At 42.6% G+C, this 19468-nt stretch overlaps 1 protein-coding gene across 3 annotated transcripts in view; it reads right to left on the reverse strand.

The window, feature by feature from the left end:
• Positions 1–19468, reverse strand: part of RAB30 (RAB30, member RAS oncogene family) — an 84263-nt gene that overhangs the window by 14263 nt on the left and 50532 nt on the right. Inside the window, exons 2-4 of one of the 3 annotated variants that reach the window (XM_022593947.2) lie at positions 11500–11600; positions 8058–8141; positions 1729–1912 (exon numbers count right to left, since the gene is read on the reverse strand). In XM_022593947.2, the coding sequence (XP_022449655.1) occupies positions 1729–1912; positions 8058–8141; positions 11500–11592 (361 nt within the window). In that variant the 5' untranslated portion in view covers positions 11593–11600. Of the gene's footprint in view, positions 1–1728; positions 1913–8057; positions 8142–11499; positions 12249–19468 lie in introns of those variants that run through there. The other 2 variants (XM_089915370.1, XM_089915371.1) reach the window with 2 other exon arrangements.

Consider the following 19468-nt stretch of genomic DNA (forward strand, 5'->3'; position numbering starts at 1 on the left):
CGTGCTCTGGAGCCCACACACAACTAGAGAGAAGCCCATGCACCGAAACGAAAGATCCTGCATGCTAAGATCTGATGCAGCCATAAATAAATAAATAAACTTTTTTTAAAATAAAAAATAAATAAAAAGGTAGTGCCGGGCGTCCCTGGTGGTGCAGTGCTTGAGAGTCCGCCTGCCGATGCGGGGGACACGGGTTCGTGTCCTGGTCCGGGAAGATCCCACATGCCGCGGAGCGTCTGGGCCCGTGAGCCATGGCCGCTGAGCCTGCGCGTCTGGAGCCTGTGCTCCGCAACAGGACAGGCCACAGCAGTGAGAAGCCCGTGTACCGCGGGAAAAAAAAAAAAAAAAAAAAGGTAGTGCCTCTTTCATACTGAGCTGACTGATCATGTCCCCTCATATATTCATTTAACTTCCTTTATATAGAATCCCAAGTAGTAATGCTTTGACTCATGTTCTCAAGGACTTTATGTCCAAAGTGGAGGTCTTTCAAGCTCTTCACAGCAAAGGTTCTTCAGTGTGTAGGAGGGTTTTCAGGACCGAGCATGGAGCATTAGCTCATAGAGAGGCAGATACTTAACCCAGCAGCCTGAAGGAAAAGTCCAGCAATCTGTTACAAGGCAGCACGTTACAGCTGGATAAACACAGGCTTTGAAGTCAGTCTTACATGCTGAGTGACCTTGGGGAAAGAACTTCACCTGTCTGAGCCTTGCTTTCCTCATCTGTAAATTTGGGATCATGACACATAATATTCCTAATATGATTCCTGGCACATATACACTAGCTATAACACTTTCTATAAAGTGTTTAACTTACTGTTAACCATGATTTTTAACTTAATGTTTCTGAGGTTCTCTATTGGATTTCCAAAATTCAGGTCTTTCTAGAATATACAACAATGTTCCTTCTTAGGAAGAAAACTTTGTTTTTCTTTTTTTTTTTTTTTGGCCACACAGCACAGCATGCAGGATCTTAGTTCCCTGACCAGGGATCAAAACTGTGCCCCCTGCAGTGGAAGCTTGGAGTCCCAACCACTGGACTGACAGGGAATTCTCGGGAAGAAAACATTTTAACAACCAAATATTATTAACATTTTTCCATCACCAGTAGAGGATTTTTAACAATCTAATCTGTTTCGCCGCAATTTCATTTTTAATGGGTGCATTTGTCACCACAAAAAAAAAACATGGGTTATTTTCTGCTTTCCCCCCATACTAAATAGAGGTTCTACCCTCCTACAAGAGGAAACAAACTGCAGAATATCCCTTATTCTTTCTGAAAATTAGAATTTTTCAAATCAGTATAAATGTAAGAAGGGAAAAAATTAACCAAAGTCCATTTTTTTAGGCAAAAAATAATTGCTTCAATAATGAATTCCTTATCAACGTAGATATATTTTACTTCTAGACCAGCAGTTTCCATGGCCTAGATTTTTTTGTAATGTTTAGCAGCCCACATAACTTTCATGGCAATCCACTTTCTTCCCTAGAGCCTGCACTGATAGGAAAATCAATCAGCAACATTTTCTACTTTACTTTTCTAAACCATCACCATGGGATAGGATCTATTTCATTTTCTCTTCAATTTCATTCAGAAGAACTGAATGTTTACCACATGAATTATACAGCTGTAGACTATACTCTCGGAAGGTACCAAGGCATGTGGCCTTATGTGATTCTAAATTCTCTGATGCTCACAAATCAATGTCCCTCCTCATTAGTCCTTACTTACCCACTAGCACAGTGATGACCTTGTTGCTAGCATATTGTTCTATCTCCCGCAGCCACTCAGGAAGGCAACGGAAGGATTCCTCACAGGTTATGTCATAGGTGAGGATCAAGGCATTGGCGCTTCGGTAATAACTCTGGGTGATGGACCGAAATCTCTCTTGACCTGCTGTGTCCCAGATCTGGAGCTGTAAAGGCATAAGAGAAGGATCAGGTTGGTGAAGCAAGAAAGACAGCACTGCCTTGCTTTAGTTTAGAGACAGAAGCACCTTCACCCAAATAATTTCATGGTTATTTTTTGCCCTAAGAAAAAGGCACCTACAATTTTTTTAAAGATTTGTTGGGTGAGCCTGGTTAAAGATAGGGATTCACTTTCATTTTTGTTTTTTTCTTTGTTAAATTATTTTGAGTTTCCCCTTTATTCTTTTTTTTTTAAAGGCATTTAGATTATTTTTGTATAACTTCATTTAAAAGGTAAAATTAGCGTATTTATAATCTACTTAATTTTTATTATAAGCCTATTTCCCATAAGCATTGCTTTTTTTATCTGTAGACCCTTCATTGCTCATATCTTTAATTTTCCATTTTGTTTATTTTCTAAATCAGAAAGTATATTCCTATGTCTTATTAAAGCTTTGTATTCATATAACATATTTCAAACGTTCTCCTTTTGGTCATAAACAATCCCTTCTATTCTTTATAAAAAAATCTTAAAAAAGACAACCAAACTATTGAGCACTTACTTGCCAAGCTCTATTCTAAACACTTTACATAGAATAACTCACTTAACCCTCACAACAACTCTATGAGGTAAGTACTATTCCTATATCCATTTCTTACATGAGGAAACTGAGGCACAGAGAGATTAATTAACTTGCTCAATGTCTCACAGCCAATATGTCCTAGAGCTGATTCAACCAGGCAGTGTGGTCCCAGAGTCCCTGCTCTTAATCATAATGCATGCCCAATTACAAAAGTCGGGATCCAGGGCAAGCTGTCACTGTGACTGTTGGCATTTCAGTCAGCAACTGGAGAGGGAAAAAAAAAATCCATTCAAATGAATATATTAAGGTATTATCTTTGTTAATGAAAACAGGAACAATGCCATGGCAGGCAAAGAAAATAATTTCTCTCCACCACTTGTAAGCTCTGTGACCTTGGGCAAGTCATTTAATCTCTTTGGGCTTCTGGTGGCTTCTTTATAAAAAGAGGTTAATAATATGCACACCTGCTGAAGTCGTTTACCTGATGGTTCTAATAACAAAGAAGGCAGAACACTTCTCACTGCAACCTGAATTTCCCTGCACAGAGCAGACCTCTGAAAGAGAACTCTTCCCCAGAGCGACTGCTGAGTGCAGAACAAATCCGAGACCTTGAAAAATCACACCAACAACGATCTTCCCTTCTAACTGCATCAATTTCACATGTCACAAAATGCCTTCACCCCCGTTAACAGAACATCATTTCCTCAGGGGAGACCTTCTGGAACCTTCAGATTAGGCCAGATTCCCCATCCCCACCCCCAAATAATCTCTCCTGCAACCTACCCTGCAATTCTCCCTCACAGCACCTGACACACTTGAATCACTTAGTTACTTGTAATAACTTGTTTCAGAACCATCTTCCTCACTAGACTGAAATCTTCATGAGGGGGAAGCTGGGGTCCATTTTAGCACTCCCCCTTATCCCCTATACCAAATCCAGTGTCTGGCAAAGAGTAAATGTTCAAATATTTATTCACGGTCTCATGTCATCCTTACAACCACCCAGTGAGGTAGGCAAGTTTATGCCTCTCTTTCATTAACAGGTTACTCGCGAGGCTGGGACGCAGACTCCAGGCCTTCTGACTCCCGGGAGGGGACTCAGTCCATACACCGTGCTGCTTTGCTGCCAGAGACTGATTTAAATGTACATCTGCATCCAAAGAGGATGAGGCAGTTGGTATCACCCTCGGCTCAGACCAGTTTAGCTGAGGAGACTGATGAGTGACCGGTGGTCCCTGCCACCAATCACTGGCACACAGGCTCTCCTTTGATTTGGAGTCACAGCTGCCCTTTGATGATGTACATGAAAGCCTGTGTATGCTGAAGGCGACCATACAGATGTTACAGCTTTTGCCAGGACAAAAGCTACTTCTCTTCTCTGCCTCAAACCTAGGGACATGGTTCCCCTCTGCCAGGCTGTGTCTTAGAACAAGAGACTATTATTTTAATGCCACATGGAGCCTCGAGAAACACTTGTGATTGGATTTAGTACTGCCAATCATTAGAAATCAGTATGTTCTCATGACTGGCACATCTTGAGAACAGCTCTGAGAATGAAACCCACTGAGATATTTTCTAGAATAGTGATTGTATGTCTTGGCTGAGATGTAGGCTGTTCTGCCAAAGAGGCTGCCTGTTTCTAGCCTTATGGTTAATTCCTGAGGAGATCCATATTCCACTGCCTTTATTATTCAACTTGGTTTCACGATTCTCTCTGCAATTCATTTGCTCTTTTTCAGCATTTATAGATCATTAACAGATGCAGAACACTGTGCTAAGCACAGATAGGATGCAAAGATAAATAAAACACAATCCCTGATCTCAAAAAGCTCCGAGTACAGGGAGGATGAATACATAGTTGACTAACCATGGTAAGATACGAGATGTTTTATTAAAGAGGGGCCAGCAGGAGAGTGTCTCCTGGTGTTAGTCTTATGTCCATGAATATGTTCTCAATACCACTGCCCTGGGCTTCCTAACCACTCTCACCTCCAGTATGGGGCTGCACCGTTGTCTACTCTCTTCTTTGTACCACCACTTACACCTCTATTGCCTCACTGCTACAAGAACATACTGCAATCATTGGTTTGCTACTATGTCCCCTTGTTAGACTAGGTTCTCTAAGGGTAAGGGCTGCCTTTTATTTAACCTTATACCCCTACTGCCTTCCTAAAACAGGCCGTGGTATGTGGTGGACACATTGGAATGATGGCTAACTGAATGAACAAAGGATGGTGGAATCACAAAGGAAGGATGGATTCATTCTGCTTAAACGATTAGCAGAGTATTAAAGAAGATTTCACAGATGAAACGTTTCAGCAAGATGACAGTAAGTTACTAGTTACAAAGATGCTTTACCTAACACAGGATGGCTGGATAAATGAAAGGATGGACAGATGGCTGAGAGAGGAAATACATATGCATACTTTCAAGACTTTCCTATCTATGCAGTATATACCTAATGAGAGAGAAATCCAGCAAATTTTCTATTATAATTAATCTCCTAAGGTTAAAATGTCATAGACTGAGCTTAGAGTTTTGCTTATTACTCATTAATTTATGATAGGCTAAAAAAATAAGTGGTTAGGAGAAAATTCTATATAAGTTTTAATTATATTTTCTACCCAAGGTCACCTTCATAATACAGACCACTTTAAGAGAAGGGCCTCTTCCTCAACTTTGCCTCTACTGATTGGGCACTAAGACTTAATAGCTATGAGAATCTTTCTAACACCTTTGCTTAGCTGCCTGTGATGTTGGGAGTCATCCTAGAAAGAATGGGACTTGTAGGAGAGGCTGATGGTGGATGATGAGCAGTCAGGAGAGAAACCGGGGTTCTGGTCCTGCCCTGCCACTCGCCAGGTGGGTGATCCTGTACAAACCACGGGTGGATTCTCTTTCCATTGGCTCTATGGGGCCCTGAGAAAGCCTGCAAACGACTAGCAAAAAGACACTTAACTCTCACCAAGAAGAGGTATTCAGTAAATGTTAAAGGACACCAACAATAATAAGACAACAACTGCTTCCTTAGTGAAGCCTGGGCTGCTCTCCTCACGTGTCCAAGTGTTAATGAGACCCTTGGACTAATGTGGTTGAAGAGGGTCATCTTCTATCTTGATTCTACATATACGGCTAGAAAAAATCCCAGGCAAATTAATTAGGACTGGATTTCGGAGTTGAACCAACTCTCACTTTTCATAGACGAAGGTCCAGAGGCCTAAAGTGATGATGGGAACGGGCAGTGCTGTGATACAAAGATGAGTAAGATATAAACCTTGTTCTTGGGGAGCCTGTGGTCTCGTGGTAGAGTTAGATGCTATAAAAAGATGGATTTTAGCTGAGTATAATAAGTACTTCAAAATGAGGTTATGGTTCACGGAAAGTGGCATAAATGTAATACCTAAATCTGGGGATTCAGGAAGGAAAAATCAGCCTGTTCTTTAACAATGGGGACCATTTCTTATTCACTGCTATCTATTCCCAGGGCCTGGCATATGGCAGGCATGAACCTTTCTGGTCAAAGGAATGAACTCATACATATATATGTATATAAATGGGAAACCCAAACATCTGGAAATACAATGCCTAAAACAGAAGTTATCTTAGCCCAGCTCCTTGGGATGGCACCACCTGCCTCTGCTGGAACAGGAGAGAACTACAAGTGGCTCTTCCTGCCGCCGCCTCTTGAGTGCACACGCCTGGCTCCCTCCTCTCCCCACCCAGCTCCTTCTCACCACCCCAATGCACAGTTTTTCTGACCTTTCCAGTTGGCATTTATGTGGATTCCACACCCTGCTTTTATTTTCCAGAGCCCCCAGCTCTCCATCACTATTGTATTTGGTGTAGATGTCTTTGCAGTAAAAAAAAAAAAACAAACCCTTTGAAGAGTCAGGGCTGGAAGAGGCACTAGGAAAGATACTGTCCCCCACTCAGGAGCCTCATCCTAAACACAGCTCTGTATGTCTGTGACATGCTGTGAGAGCACCCCGGAGCTTCTCTGCCCCTCCTGAGGCATCTGAAGGTGGGAGTGCAGGTACCTATGGGAGAAGGATGCAAGTGACATGGACTCAAACTTGGGATGCTGAGGTTGGGATCTGGCTGGAACTCTGATGCCATGGTTCTCACTGTGCTGCTGATGCCAGGGTCACCCCTTCTTTCCATGGGACTCAGCTCTGAAAGATCTGACCGTGGGATTTCACTAACTCTGAGGGGCACAGTGCCAAAGATCAGTATCTCTACCCTCCTTCCAAGTAATTTAGTCTTTTTTTTCTTCTTCTTTTTTGGCCACACCACGTGGCGTGTGAGATCTTAGTTCCCTGACCAGGGATCGAACCCATGCCCCCTGCTGTGGAAGCATAGAGACTTAACCACTGGACCGCCAGGGAAGTCCCCCAAGTAATTACTGCACACTTCTCTCCATCACCTCCCGCTTTCCTTGCTCCGAGATAATGGGCTTACTATGCCTTCATTCTCCCCTGCTCTCAGAGCAGTAGAGACCCCTGCCAGGGAGGCAGTGGGGTGCACTGGCCCACACAAAACCGGTTCAGATCCTGCCTACCTCCCTTGCTAAACTGTGTAGCCGTGGATAAATAAGTCACTCAACCTCTCTGAAAACTATAAAATGAAGACAATTTACCACTTACCTCACAGAGTTTACAATAAGGATTAAGTTAAATGTAAAAACAGGTAGCAGGGGGATTGATGCATATTAGGCGCTAGAAAAATACTACCTCCCTTCTCCTGTTACTGAACTCAGACACCATAGCTCATACAGGTACCAAACCATCCAGAGGCCACAAAGGGGACGGGGAAGATCATGGACCCTTCCTGGACCCCTCATTTAGTATTTCTCCCTTACTAGGGACAGGGGTAGGGTGGTAGAGAGAATAATTCTAATACATGATTCATACAACAGAATGACCCATAATGAATGTAGGAATCGGGAGGCTCTTTCATGAAGCTGCTATTAAGAAGAAACAGGGAGCTCAGGTCCGTGCTCTGTGATGACCTAGATGGGTGGGATGGGGGTCCAAGAAGGAAAGGATATATGTATACACATAGCTGATTCACTTTATTGTACAGCAGAAACTAACAACATTGTAAAGCAATCATACTCCAATTTAAAAAAAAAAGAAGAAGAAGAAATAGCTCTGCATAATGGCCCAACTCAAGAGATCCCCAAAAGAAATTTCTTCCTTGTTTTTTTTTTTGGCCATGCCACACAGCATGCAGGATCTTAGTCCCCTGACCAGGGATCGAACCCATGCCCCCTGCAGTGGAACCACGGAGTCTTAACCACTGGACCACCAGGGAAGTCTGACATGACAAGAGACAGGACAAACTTGCCTTAGCTCTTCTCTCTCTGTCTTCCCATTTGTAAACACATCACCCATAACCCCTTCCTGCCCCTATAAACGGAAGAGAGGAACTCTGTTTGGAAATAAGCTGCCATGGCTGAGTATGTTATTTTCAGTGCGGGTTTCCATTAGGTGATTTAATAAGTGTTATGAAAATTCTATTTCCTCTCACACAACACAATGAAACCCTTATTGAACACTTAGTATCTTACCTTTACTTTTTCACCATTAATCTCCACTGTCTTAATCATAAAATCAACTCCAATTGTGGCTCCTTGTCCTGGGGGGAAAAGACCCTAAAGCAGAAATGATAGAAAATAACAATAAGCAAATCTTTCAATTAAATGAGATTCTCCCCCCACCCCACCCCATTACTACCCATCACCAGCTCCTTCCTTTGGCTGAGTTAACTGGTAGAAGAGAGAACTCTGGTTAGTGTCATGGGAACCCTGTTTAATTTAACTTTGTGTGTATGTTTTGAGGGGAGGAGAAAGGGTGAATGGGGGAGAGAGAATGCTGAAAGAAGAAGGAAGGGGAAAGGGGGACAAAGAAAGGAGGAAGCAGACAGAGAGGGTAAAAGAAGAGAACTGGGAAAGGATGGGGGACCTGACTTCAAAGAACGAAACAGAAAAATCAGACACAAGGATAAGACACGGAGCTGCAGGGATGAGATCAGGATGGTCTGGGTGGGGGCAAAATGGACAGGTGCTCTAAAAGGTAAGATCAAGGAAGATTAAAACTGGCTATTAGTCTAGGGCATGGACAGCCATGGGGATGAACAACCAAGATGAAAAAACAAACAAGAACTCAACACAAGAAACATGAATGAGACAGTGATCCTTTGAATTTCCGTCTGCCCTGAGAGTGATAACTATTTCTGTACCATACAGATATGACTATGTGAGATCAGGGCCAATGACCCTGGGAAGATAACTGAAGAAAAGCAGTCATCCAGGGAGACAGTATAGTAGAAATAGCACCAAACCAGGAGGCAGCAGCCTAAGGATCTCTGAGTGACCTTAGGCAAACCAGTCCTTCTCTCTGGTCTGATGTAAGTATTTCAAAACAAAGCTTTACATCAAATTGGAAGCTGAACTAGAAAGGTATGATTTTAGTAAAATTACACGTATAATGTAATTTACTGTCACATAATATTTCTCGTAAGCTTAGGGAGGGAGTTGAAGTGGGAAGGAATTCTATCAAGAAAGAACCCTTCACCTAGTTTCTCTTCCCTCTTCACATTCATACTCCAGAATTTCCAGAAATTAAAGTAAAATGGACTGTATTAGCTCTGGGAGCTAAGACTGGGGCATCTTTAATTAAGTCCATTCCCTAACAAGAGGGTTCTTTAATTAAAGTATGAACTTAAAAGACTGAGCATCAGACCAACAGAAACTGTTCCACTGCACGTCTGCAAAAGATGTAAATATAAACATTCATAACTTTGCTTACAAATATTGAATCAATTTTCTTCTATTTTGATTTGGCTCAAACACAAGGCTGCCAAGCTTCAAGTTTACAGCTCCAGCTGTTTTGCAGTATAACAAATGCCAAAAAATAAAACAAATCCTTCCCAGTGTCTCCCTCATCATTTTGTTCCCCAATTCCTCATGCCTCAAAAACAGCTGAATCCAATTCATTTTAACTGTCTACTAAATAACAAAACTAAACATAATCCTGTCTATGAAATATGAACTTTGGGGGGAGTTGAGGGACTGGGAGGGGTAAAAAGTAAACAGAAAAGAAAAATAAGGGGTGGTGTGCTTATTGGTAAAAATTACTGTTTAAAAATCAAAGTATTTTTACCCCTAATGACAAGAATTATGCTTTTAAAAACAAAAGCCAGACTCCTATGGTCTCAGGAGTTAGAACATGCAAAAGATAAAAAATATCACGCTGTGAACCGGAAGATCTGGATTCTAATCCTAGCCTTGCCACTAACATGATATGAGGTGCTAATAAGTCATTTCATCCCTCTAAGACCTGAGTTTTTTACCTATAAAATGAGAAGAGCGGGCTGAAAAGTCTCTAAGGGAACTTTCAGTCATTAGACAAGGTCAAGGGAACTTCTGACAAAGGGACTGAAAACTTTACATCTCTGCAGTCTTGTCCTCCTGCCAAAAGCAGAAAGGTTACTAATGGTAGGGGGAAGTAAAACCAGTTGGAGTTTCCAATATTACGCCATGGCGGTTGACTGAGCCCAGATGCCTGTCAGCTTGTTACTTTTGATTTCACCAGGCCATGGCTTAGTAAAAAGTCCTATTCTGCCCTTCATTATCATGGGAAAAACCTTGACATTTCCAAAGGTGACTCTCTGCCCTCAAGCTATTTGTGTTAACCAATCTGTCTCTCCAGTTTTCCAGAGAACCACAGACTGTCAGAGCTAGAAGGGGCCTTGGAGATCACAGGGAGGCAGGAAGGCTCGGCGAGGGGGCGGAATTTCCCCAGGCTCAGGGGGCAAGAGCTGCGATGAGGGCCCGTGTCTCCACTCTCGAGCCAGTGTTCTCTCCTGGGCACCAGGTTGCCCTGTGCCTTAGACAGAAGAGCTATTCTCAACCTTCCCCATTAGCACTTTATGAAAATGCAAGATGCATGCATGATAAATCCTGAAAAGGATGCCATTCATAATTTTCCAGGAAAACACAGAAGAAGGTCAACCTCAGAATGATTCCCACCCATTTCTGTGTGAAATCAGGTATATAATCTCTGGCAGTAATTCTCAAAAGGGCAGCCCCAAAGGGAACTTGTACTTAGAACAAACGATAAGGACTCAACCCAGAGGGAACATTTAATTTAGTTCAAATAGTCCTTCACTGTTCTCATTTCATTCCCGTGGAATAGATTAGAAAAATCAGCGTATTTGGTTCTAAACCAAAACGATTTGATCAGTTTTCTGGGAGGAACTGACAGGGCATCAGCAGGGAGCTTGAGGGGTTTAATTTGAATTTGAGTTTTTTACAAGTTAACATTTAGGTTTAACTTGACATCCAGATTCATTTGTTTCCACCTTTGGATTATTATTAACGAGTAATCTTTTTCTTTTTTAATCTGATAAGCTATTTTTGATTCTGCGGACTGAAAGCAAAACCACTCACCCCTTTTACTAAAAGAAGCCATGAGAGGCGTGGGAGGGCTGGTGGAGACCCACTGAGCCGTGCTCCCTGGAAATGGTTCAGAAACTCTAGTCTATACGAACTCTTACGTATAAAATAAATAAGCTGTGAGGATATATTATACAACACTGGGAATCCAGCCAACATCTTATAATAACTATAAATGGAGTCTAACCTTTAAAAATGGTGAATCACTATGTTGTACACCTATAATATAATACTGTACATCAACTATACTTCAATTTTTTTAAAAAGTCAAAAGAAAAGAGAGAGCAAAGGATATTTCACAGAGAAAATAGTGGTCATGTTCACCATTGCTGAGACTTCAAATAAGATGAAAATTTTTAAATTTTTAATTTTAAATTTTAAATTTTTAAAAAAAACCCTCCAGACTAGGCTATGGAGCTGGTACACTTGCAAAGGGCTCGTTAAGCATTGGCAGCCAAGAGGCTGGCATAGGTACCACTCACCCATCCTGTCAGGATCCCCTAACCCCGAAGGCCAGATGGAAAAACCCGACCCCAGACTTCAGACTTCTTACCTGAGTGAACCGTCGGACTAGGCACGTCTTCCCCACACCAGCATTGCCGATTAAAACAATTTTAAACAGGAAATCATAATCTTCCATACTCATTTACACAGCTGCAAGGCAAACACAGGCACGAGTGAGATGGGCCTGGTCAGACTTGCCCACAGAGCTCAAGCTGCGCCAGCCCGTCTCCTCGGGAACAGCAGGGCTGACTCATTTGAGTAGCAATTTAACACTCCCCTCTGGTGACCCTGCCAGCGAGAGAGGAACACAGGTGTTTGGTCACAGACGGACTTTATTCCTTCCCAGTCACCTCACGCCACAAAGAGCAAATGACACAGAGGCCATTTCACCTGGTAAACTTTATTCTTCCAAGCAGTCAGGTCGCAGGTCTCTCATGTGATAAGGTGTTTTCTTTTAGCATCAAAAGGAGATTGCAAATCTCTGTGCAGACAAGCTGGGGGTGCAAGGAAGCAGAGCAAAGGGGAGCCCATCCAAAGCTGAAAGGTGGTTTATGTACATGCTGTGAGTGCCTTTGGGAGGAAGGGCTAGAAACTGGGAGACTGCACAAAGGGAGGAAGCTTCCAGTCTCCTGCAAGCCCTGGGGGTCTTGGGGTCTTACCAGTGGGAGTTACCGCCATCTTCCCGTCTATCACCACCCCGTTGCTATACACCTCCTGCCAGCCTTGCTGATGCTGCAGTATCTCCCAAGGTGCTGGTCTTTTCATTCCCATAGGCTGTGTACATGGTATTTCCTCCAGCTGGGATGCCCTCCCGCCCACCCTTTCTGTGTTGTGAAGTCAACCCTTTAAGGACCAGTGCAAGCACCTCTTTCTCTCAATTTTTCGCTGATCTTCCCCCAATAAACACGTTGATTGTTCCTCTGTCCTGAAACTTCAACAATTATTTGTTCAAACGTCTGCCTCATCCTTGAGGGAAGGGATGATGTCTTTCAGCTCTATTTTCCTAGCCCATGGGACAGAGTTACACTCAGTAAATATCTTCTCTGTAGAATTAAATAATTAGTCAATGGACCTATGGCTAAAGTGTAGGCCTTAGTTTCTTAATTGTGCTAAAAAGAATACTACCTGCTCTGTCTACTTCAGAGGACTGTGGTGCAGATTTGAAAGAAAAAAAAAAAAAAACTATACAAAAGAGCCTTGGTTAACCATAAAGCCCTATCCGGGTAAAAACAATTATTGTCTGTTGAGTACCTACTATAGCACTGTGCTAGTCACCATAGGAAATACAGAGATGAGACAGTCTCTGCCCTTGAAACCAACATGAGAAAAGTTAGAAAACAATAACAGGGCTTCCCTGGTGGCGCAGTGGTTAAGAATCCACCTGCCAATGCAGGGGACATGGGTTCCAGCCCTGGTTCGGGAAGATCCCACATGCCGTGAAGCAACTAAGCCGGTGCACCACAACTACTGAGCCTGCGCTCTAAAGCCTGCAAGCCACAACTACTGAGCCCATGTGCCACAACTACTGAAGCCCGGACGCCTGGAGCCCATGCTCTGCAACAAGAGAAGCCACTGCAATGAGAAGCCTACGCACCACAACGAAGAGTAGCCCCCACTCGCCGCAACTAGAGAGAAAGCCCGCGGGCAGCAACGAAGACTCAACATAGCCAAAAATAAATAAATTAAATAAATAAATTTAAAAAAACAATAACAAAGTTAAATAAAATTGAGAAAACCAGAAAAAAACTCATTTCATAAGGTGAAGGCAGAACAAGCCCGAGGGACTCTGGAGGAAGAGGAAAAGGATGATCGGCGAGCCCAAGATGGTAAGGGTGCCTGGGAGGCTAGAGCAGCCCGGGGTCACTTCTACCAGCCAGCTGAAGCTCAAAGGGCTGAGGGTTGCAGGGTGGAAGGACGGAAGGGGAGTCCACTGCACTGAGACTTGTGAAGGAGCCAGGGGAGTAGATTCCCTGTGTGCAAAGGTGGTTTCTATGCAGATTCCAATGATCCTTGGAAAGATGACTGACGGCCAAGCCAACGTGCAGGTGGCAGCCCAGGGGGTTCTGTCTCTGTTCACCGGGACTGTGAAGGAAAAATATCTCTCTGTCAAGAATCTGGGTCCAGGGCTTCCCTGGTGATGCAATGGTTGAGAATCTGCCTGCCGATGCAGGGGACACGGGTTCGAGCCCTGGTCTGGGAGGATCCCACATGCCGCGAAGCAACTAGGCCCGTGAGCCACAACTACTGAGCCTGCGCGTCTGGAGCCTGTGCTCTGCAATGGGAGAGGCCACAACAGTGAGAGGCCCGTGTACCGCAAAAAAAAAAAAAAAAAAGTGAAGGCCCTTCTCCTTTCTATAAGAAATTATTTTAATGCTCCGTTAAATGTTTTTTTAAATAAACTTCTGGGAGAAAAAGTGTCTGGTCTCTTTAGAAATGCAGGCTGCCTGTGGCTAAGGCTGGACTGTAAACTCCAGGTTACTGGCTGTGGTTACTGTTCTGTTTCTAACAGAAAACACATTGCTGGATAAAAAGCTCAAAAGAATCTCTGGAAACTATGCTCTGAGGAAGCCTTTCTGTTTGAGAAGTAATGTAACAGCTCAGGCATCACCAATCACCAAGTGATGAGACAGCATCCAAGGAGGGGGATCCCACTCAGTAGCAGTTAGTTACACGCAGCCCTAAAACTGACAACAAACGTTGCACCTTGTCTGGGGAGCGAACATGTCACAAGATATGCTACTGGCCAAGCACAGTTCTAAGAACCGTATATTCTATTATTGTTAATAATAGCTGACACTTAATTCAATGTTTATTATGTGCCAGGTGTTCTTCTACATGTATTCACTCATTTAATCGTATAAGGCAGGGTACTATGATTACCATCCCTAATCATAGCAGAGGAAACAGGCACAAAGAGTTTATCCTGAAGTCATGCAGCTAGTTAGTCTTAGGACCAGGACCCAAAGGCAGATCCATCTGACCCCAGAGTCCTGCTCCTGCTGAAACAGGATGCTGCGGCCCCCTGCCTCGCGGCTGACAGCGTTGCTGTACTGTCATGAGGGCTGCAGGGTCAGTTGAATGTGCCCTGAGGTGCCTTGGAGCTGCAGTGTTCTGGAACCTCCCTGGTCTAGGAGCAATGCACCCACATTGAAAGGACCACACACTGATTCTAGGTCATTCAAGCACAGCTCCTCATGATGCCCTCCAAGCCCAGGTCTCTTTTAGGAGCTGGACCCAGACTTTTCCTTGAAAACCACATCCACAATTCAGTCACCATTCGTCCCTGTAACCAAGTTATATTCCCAACAGGGAATATAAACAGGAACACTACTCAGATAAACAAGCGAAACCTCAAATATCATCATCACCACAACAGCTCTAAATAAATGGATATGTACAGAAGATTCAAGAAAGGAAAAATAGACGAAGAAAAGAAAAAAATGAGTTTAAAAAAGATAAGGAAGCAAGATGTACTATGAAAAGCTTAAAAGAAAAAAAATTCTAAGCAATGTGATTTTGGCAACATAAACCATTTATCAAAGTGACCTTTTTAAAAAACAAAACAAACTGTATTCACTGCTGTACATCAGAACATTTTTTCCCCTTGCCCTTTTGGGCTCAGGGTAACAGATAAAGTCAAGGCTTCTGGTGAACACAGGGCCAGATCCCTGCCCCGGCTTCTGACCCCCAGCCCCTGCCCAAGAAAATGATACTCGGGGGACTTGTCCTTGTTCAAAAACCGTGTCTCACGCAGGTCCTTTTCTCTTTCAAGGTCTCAACCTTGGTCTATAAATGGAAGGGGTGGGTGAACAGGCGCCAGGGCCCCTCCTAGGACAGCCCTGCCCCAGGACAGCCCCTCCCCCAGGACAGCGTGTGCTGCCCCTTCTCTAACCCAAAGAGGCAGTATGAGAACTGGGTCTGCCAGAGAGCCGTGTAAAGTTTCCTCATCCCTAAAATCGGGATAGTATTAGAACCTACACCATTGAGTTGCTTGAGAGGCAAATCAGGTAATATATGGAAAAGTGATTCATAATCAAATGTATAATAATCAAATGTTTAAAAAAATATAATAATCAAAAAGAATTTTTTCCCTCAACCCTCTGACAAGAGTCACATATACTGATTGCAGAGCACATAGCCAAACAAAAAGGAAAGAAAATCACCTGGGGGAAATCTTTTTCCCTACCCACACCCCACCTGGGGGTAAGTACAGTTAATATTTTGGTATACATTCTTCTAACTTTTTTAATATATATATTCTCACATCTATGCGTTTTTTCATTTATGGATTTTTTGAACAAAAACAATCATAATATTACAAGAAGTTTTTTTGTTTTCTACAGAGTGCTATTTTCCCAAAACCCAGAATCAGAACTCATGGTCTACAAAAAGAATGGACACCCAGAATGCCCATCAGCCTTCACTCAACACTTGCTCCTATGACCCTAAAAACTCAGGAAGGGGGAGGGGGAAGATAGTGACATAACTGAGAAATACTAAATACTATAACCCAATGTTGGAGATTTAAAAGGTTTTAAAAATTTCCACAATGAAGAAAACTGGCTAACTGTTTAATCCAGGATTTACCAAACATGACTTTAACTGAAAAATCTTTTCTTATATTAATACCTTTTAACATCCCTTGCTACTAAGCCTCCACGAAACATTAGTGTCAAATGCTATTTTATAGCATTTGAAATCAGGGCTACCAAGGTAGGGTTGCTAGAGGGAGGGAGGGAAGAAGGAAGGCAGAGGAGACCTAGCTAAATTTCAATTTCAGATAGCAAACAAATAAATTTTAATATGTTTGCTCCAAATATTACATGGGACCTATGAATAATTTTTTAGTATATAAGTATGACCCAAATACTTCCTATGACATACTTTTTTTAGGCTGAGCTGGGTCTTCGTTGCGGCACACGGGCTTCTCTAGTTGCGGCGCGCGGGCTCCTCTAGTTGCGGCACGCGGGCTCAGTAGTTGTCGCTTGTGGGCTTAGTTGCAGTATGTGGGATCTTAGTTCCCCAACCAGGGATCGACCCTGGGTCCCCTGCATTGGGAGCGTGGAGTCTTAACCACTGGACTGCCAGGGAAGTCTCTGGGCATTCTATATTTTATCTAGTAACTCCTACCCAGGGAAAATTTGACTCATCAGGTAGAAACAGAGGCCCTAAGCACAACCCCAGCTGTGGAGGAAGATGGGCAGGACATTAGAAACATCAAAAACAACCAAACAAGGAATAAAAAAGGGCAGCAAGTAACATTTGAAGAAAGCATTACTGAGCTGGGGTTCTTCAGAATCTGGGCCAGACTCCAGGGACTGGGTTCAGACTGGCACACAGGGCTGAGCAAGTGAGTCTCTCTCCCTCCTGGACAATCCCAGGGCACTGTGGACCTTCCTCCAAGTACATATCCACACGTGCTCTGTCTGGTGGAGGGGGCCGTGCCTAACACATCTATTGCTCCTACTGTCTGTCCTTAAAGACAAGTACCATGCTTCAACAAGATACTCGTGTCTGCATACTCCACTGGCTGTGTTCAAGAGGTATAGGATGAATTGGAACTGTTTGATCTGTCTTTTGCTCTAACAAGGTTCTGTCTCAGGAAGCTCATTATTGCTTAATTACTAGAAGGCAATTACTAAACATTACTTTAATCAACTGCCGCAGCTCACTTGCTTTACATCAGCTGCTAATTTCAAGTTACTGTAAGTTAATTATTCTTCTTGGCCAGGGATGGCAAACACCCACCCACCTGTGCCGTGGCTGCTCCTCATTCATCAGGCCATAATCCCCAGCATTTTCATAGGGCCCTTTACAGTTTACCGAATGCTTTCACAGACATGATCTAATCTGGACCTGCCAACAAGAACTGGTTCTTATCATTCATTAGGCAGGTGAGGAAACCAAGGGTTTAGGTGATGATGTGATTCATCCTAAGTCACACACTGGTGAGTTGCAAGGTGACCTCTGTATCCTACGCACCTAGAACTTCTCCCCGTTGCGTGAACACACTGTTTTCCCAGGTTCCTGGGTATTTGGAACATGATTTGAACACTTACTATGTGCCATGAACTGTGCTGTTTCCATATATAATCTTATTTAACTTTTTCAACAACCTCATTAGGTAGGCTAATTTTTAACATCTTTATTGGAGTATAATTGCTTTACAATGGTGTGTTAGTTTCTGCTTTATAACAAAGTGAATCAGCTCTACATATACATATATCCCCATATCTCCTCCTTCTAGGTAGGCTTATTATTCTTATATATAGATAAGGAAACTGAGGTTCAGAGAAGTTAACCTATTTGTTCAAAATTACACAGCTAACGAGTAAAAGTATCAGGATTCAAAATCCAAGTTTTTCTGTGACAAAATTAAGTTGGAACTCTGTGAGAGTTATACTAAAATAAATTCCATGTGGATTAAAGATTTGGATTTTTAAAAATGAAAACATGAAAGTGCTAGAAGAAAGCAGGATATACATAAATATATAAATCTTAAAGTGGGGCAGGCTTTCTAAGAATTGCTCAAAATCAAAGCCATAAAATAAAGATAGTGACCCATTTGACTAATTTTTTTAAAATTCTGCATTGCAAAAGGGTAAAAGATAAACTGACTAAAATACTTGAAATGCATATAACTAAGGGCTAATTTCCTTAAATGCATAAAGAGTTCCTACAAATCAATAAGAAAAAATGAATAACCGAATAGAAAAATAGGGCAAAGGACATGAGCAGATAGTTTACAAGAAGGAAATTAAAATGGTACTTACATTTAAAAAAAAGAAAAGATCAGCCTCACTCATATAGTTTGAGTAAATTCAAACTAAATGATTTATAATTATAAATAATAATTTATAATGAAAACTGTTATCAATTTGTAATCAGAGGCCATTTTTCATATCAGATTGGCAACGTTCACTCTGTATTGGACAGAGTGTAGAGAAATGGGGCATTGAATACTGCTGGTGGGAGGCAAATCAATGCAACTTCTATGGAGGGCAATACTGAGTTAAAACTAAAAGGGCTATTATAACCCCCCCAACCCAGATATTTCACTCCTAGGAATCAGTCCTACACTTATACTGATACACATGTGCGAAAACACATGGAGTAGGATATTCATTACAACAATGTTTGTAATAGCAAATAAGAAATCAGCCTAAATCCATCAGCAGGAAAATAGTTGTACAGATGGTGAAAACCACACAGCCCACTATGGATATCTGTAAGATACATTAAGTGAAAGAAGCAAGGTGGAGAATGGTGTGTATAGTATGAAAAGAGGGGCATATAATTATTTATCTGCATATGCATAAAATATCTCCAAAAAATACAAAAGAAAACTAGCAACAGTGTTTGCTTCTGGAGAGGCTGTAGTATGTAGCTCTTTCTGGGAAAGAAGACGACCTCTAACTCTTAATAGACTCTGCCCTTTCATTCAGTCTACAATAGTGCTTAAAAGGCAAGGTAGGGCTTCCCTGGTGGCGCAGTGGTTGAGAGTCCGCCTGCCAATGCAGGGGACATGGGTTCGTGCCCCAGTCCAGGAAGATCCCACATGCTGCGGAGCAGCTGGGCCCGTGAGCCACGGCCGCTGAGCCTGCACATCCGGAGTCTGTGCTCCGCAACGGGAGAGGCCATAACAGTGAGAGGCCCGCATACCGAAAAAAAAATAATAATAATAAAAATAAATAAATAAATAAAAAGGCAAGGTAGTTGTCCTAATACAGAGAAAGGGGCCCTTTTAAAAATATGTTTGGGGTGCTCCGTCTCTATTTGTTTTTCTCTTTGTCTGCCCTGCTGCACCCTTTCCTGTGACAGAGATTCAGGAAGGAATGTTCCACCCAAGTTCTGCAGTTGCTTTTTCTAGTTCATGGTATATATTAACACATGTCTCAGAGCAGCAAGACTCGACATGGTAGGCTCATTCTTTCACATCAACTTCCCTTAAAACCAAGTACCCATCGTATGACAGCCAAATCCAATGGACAGAAAAATAGTCTATTTGTGTCACTAAT

This window comes from Delphinapterus leucas, chromosome 7, assembly GCF_059928025.1.
Source record: "Delphinapterus leucas isolate spDelLeu-1000000601 "Yukka" chromosome 7, BTC_Dleu_Yukka2, whole genome shotgun sequence".
NCBI classification, from domain to species: domain Eukaryota; kingdom Metazoa; phylum Chordata; class Mammalia; order Artiodactyla; family Monodontidae; genus Delphinapterus; species Delphinapterus leucas.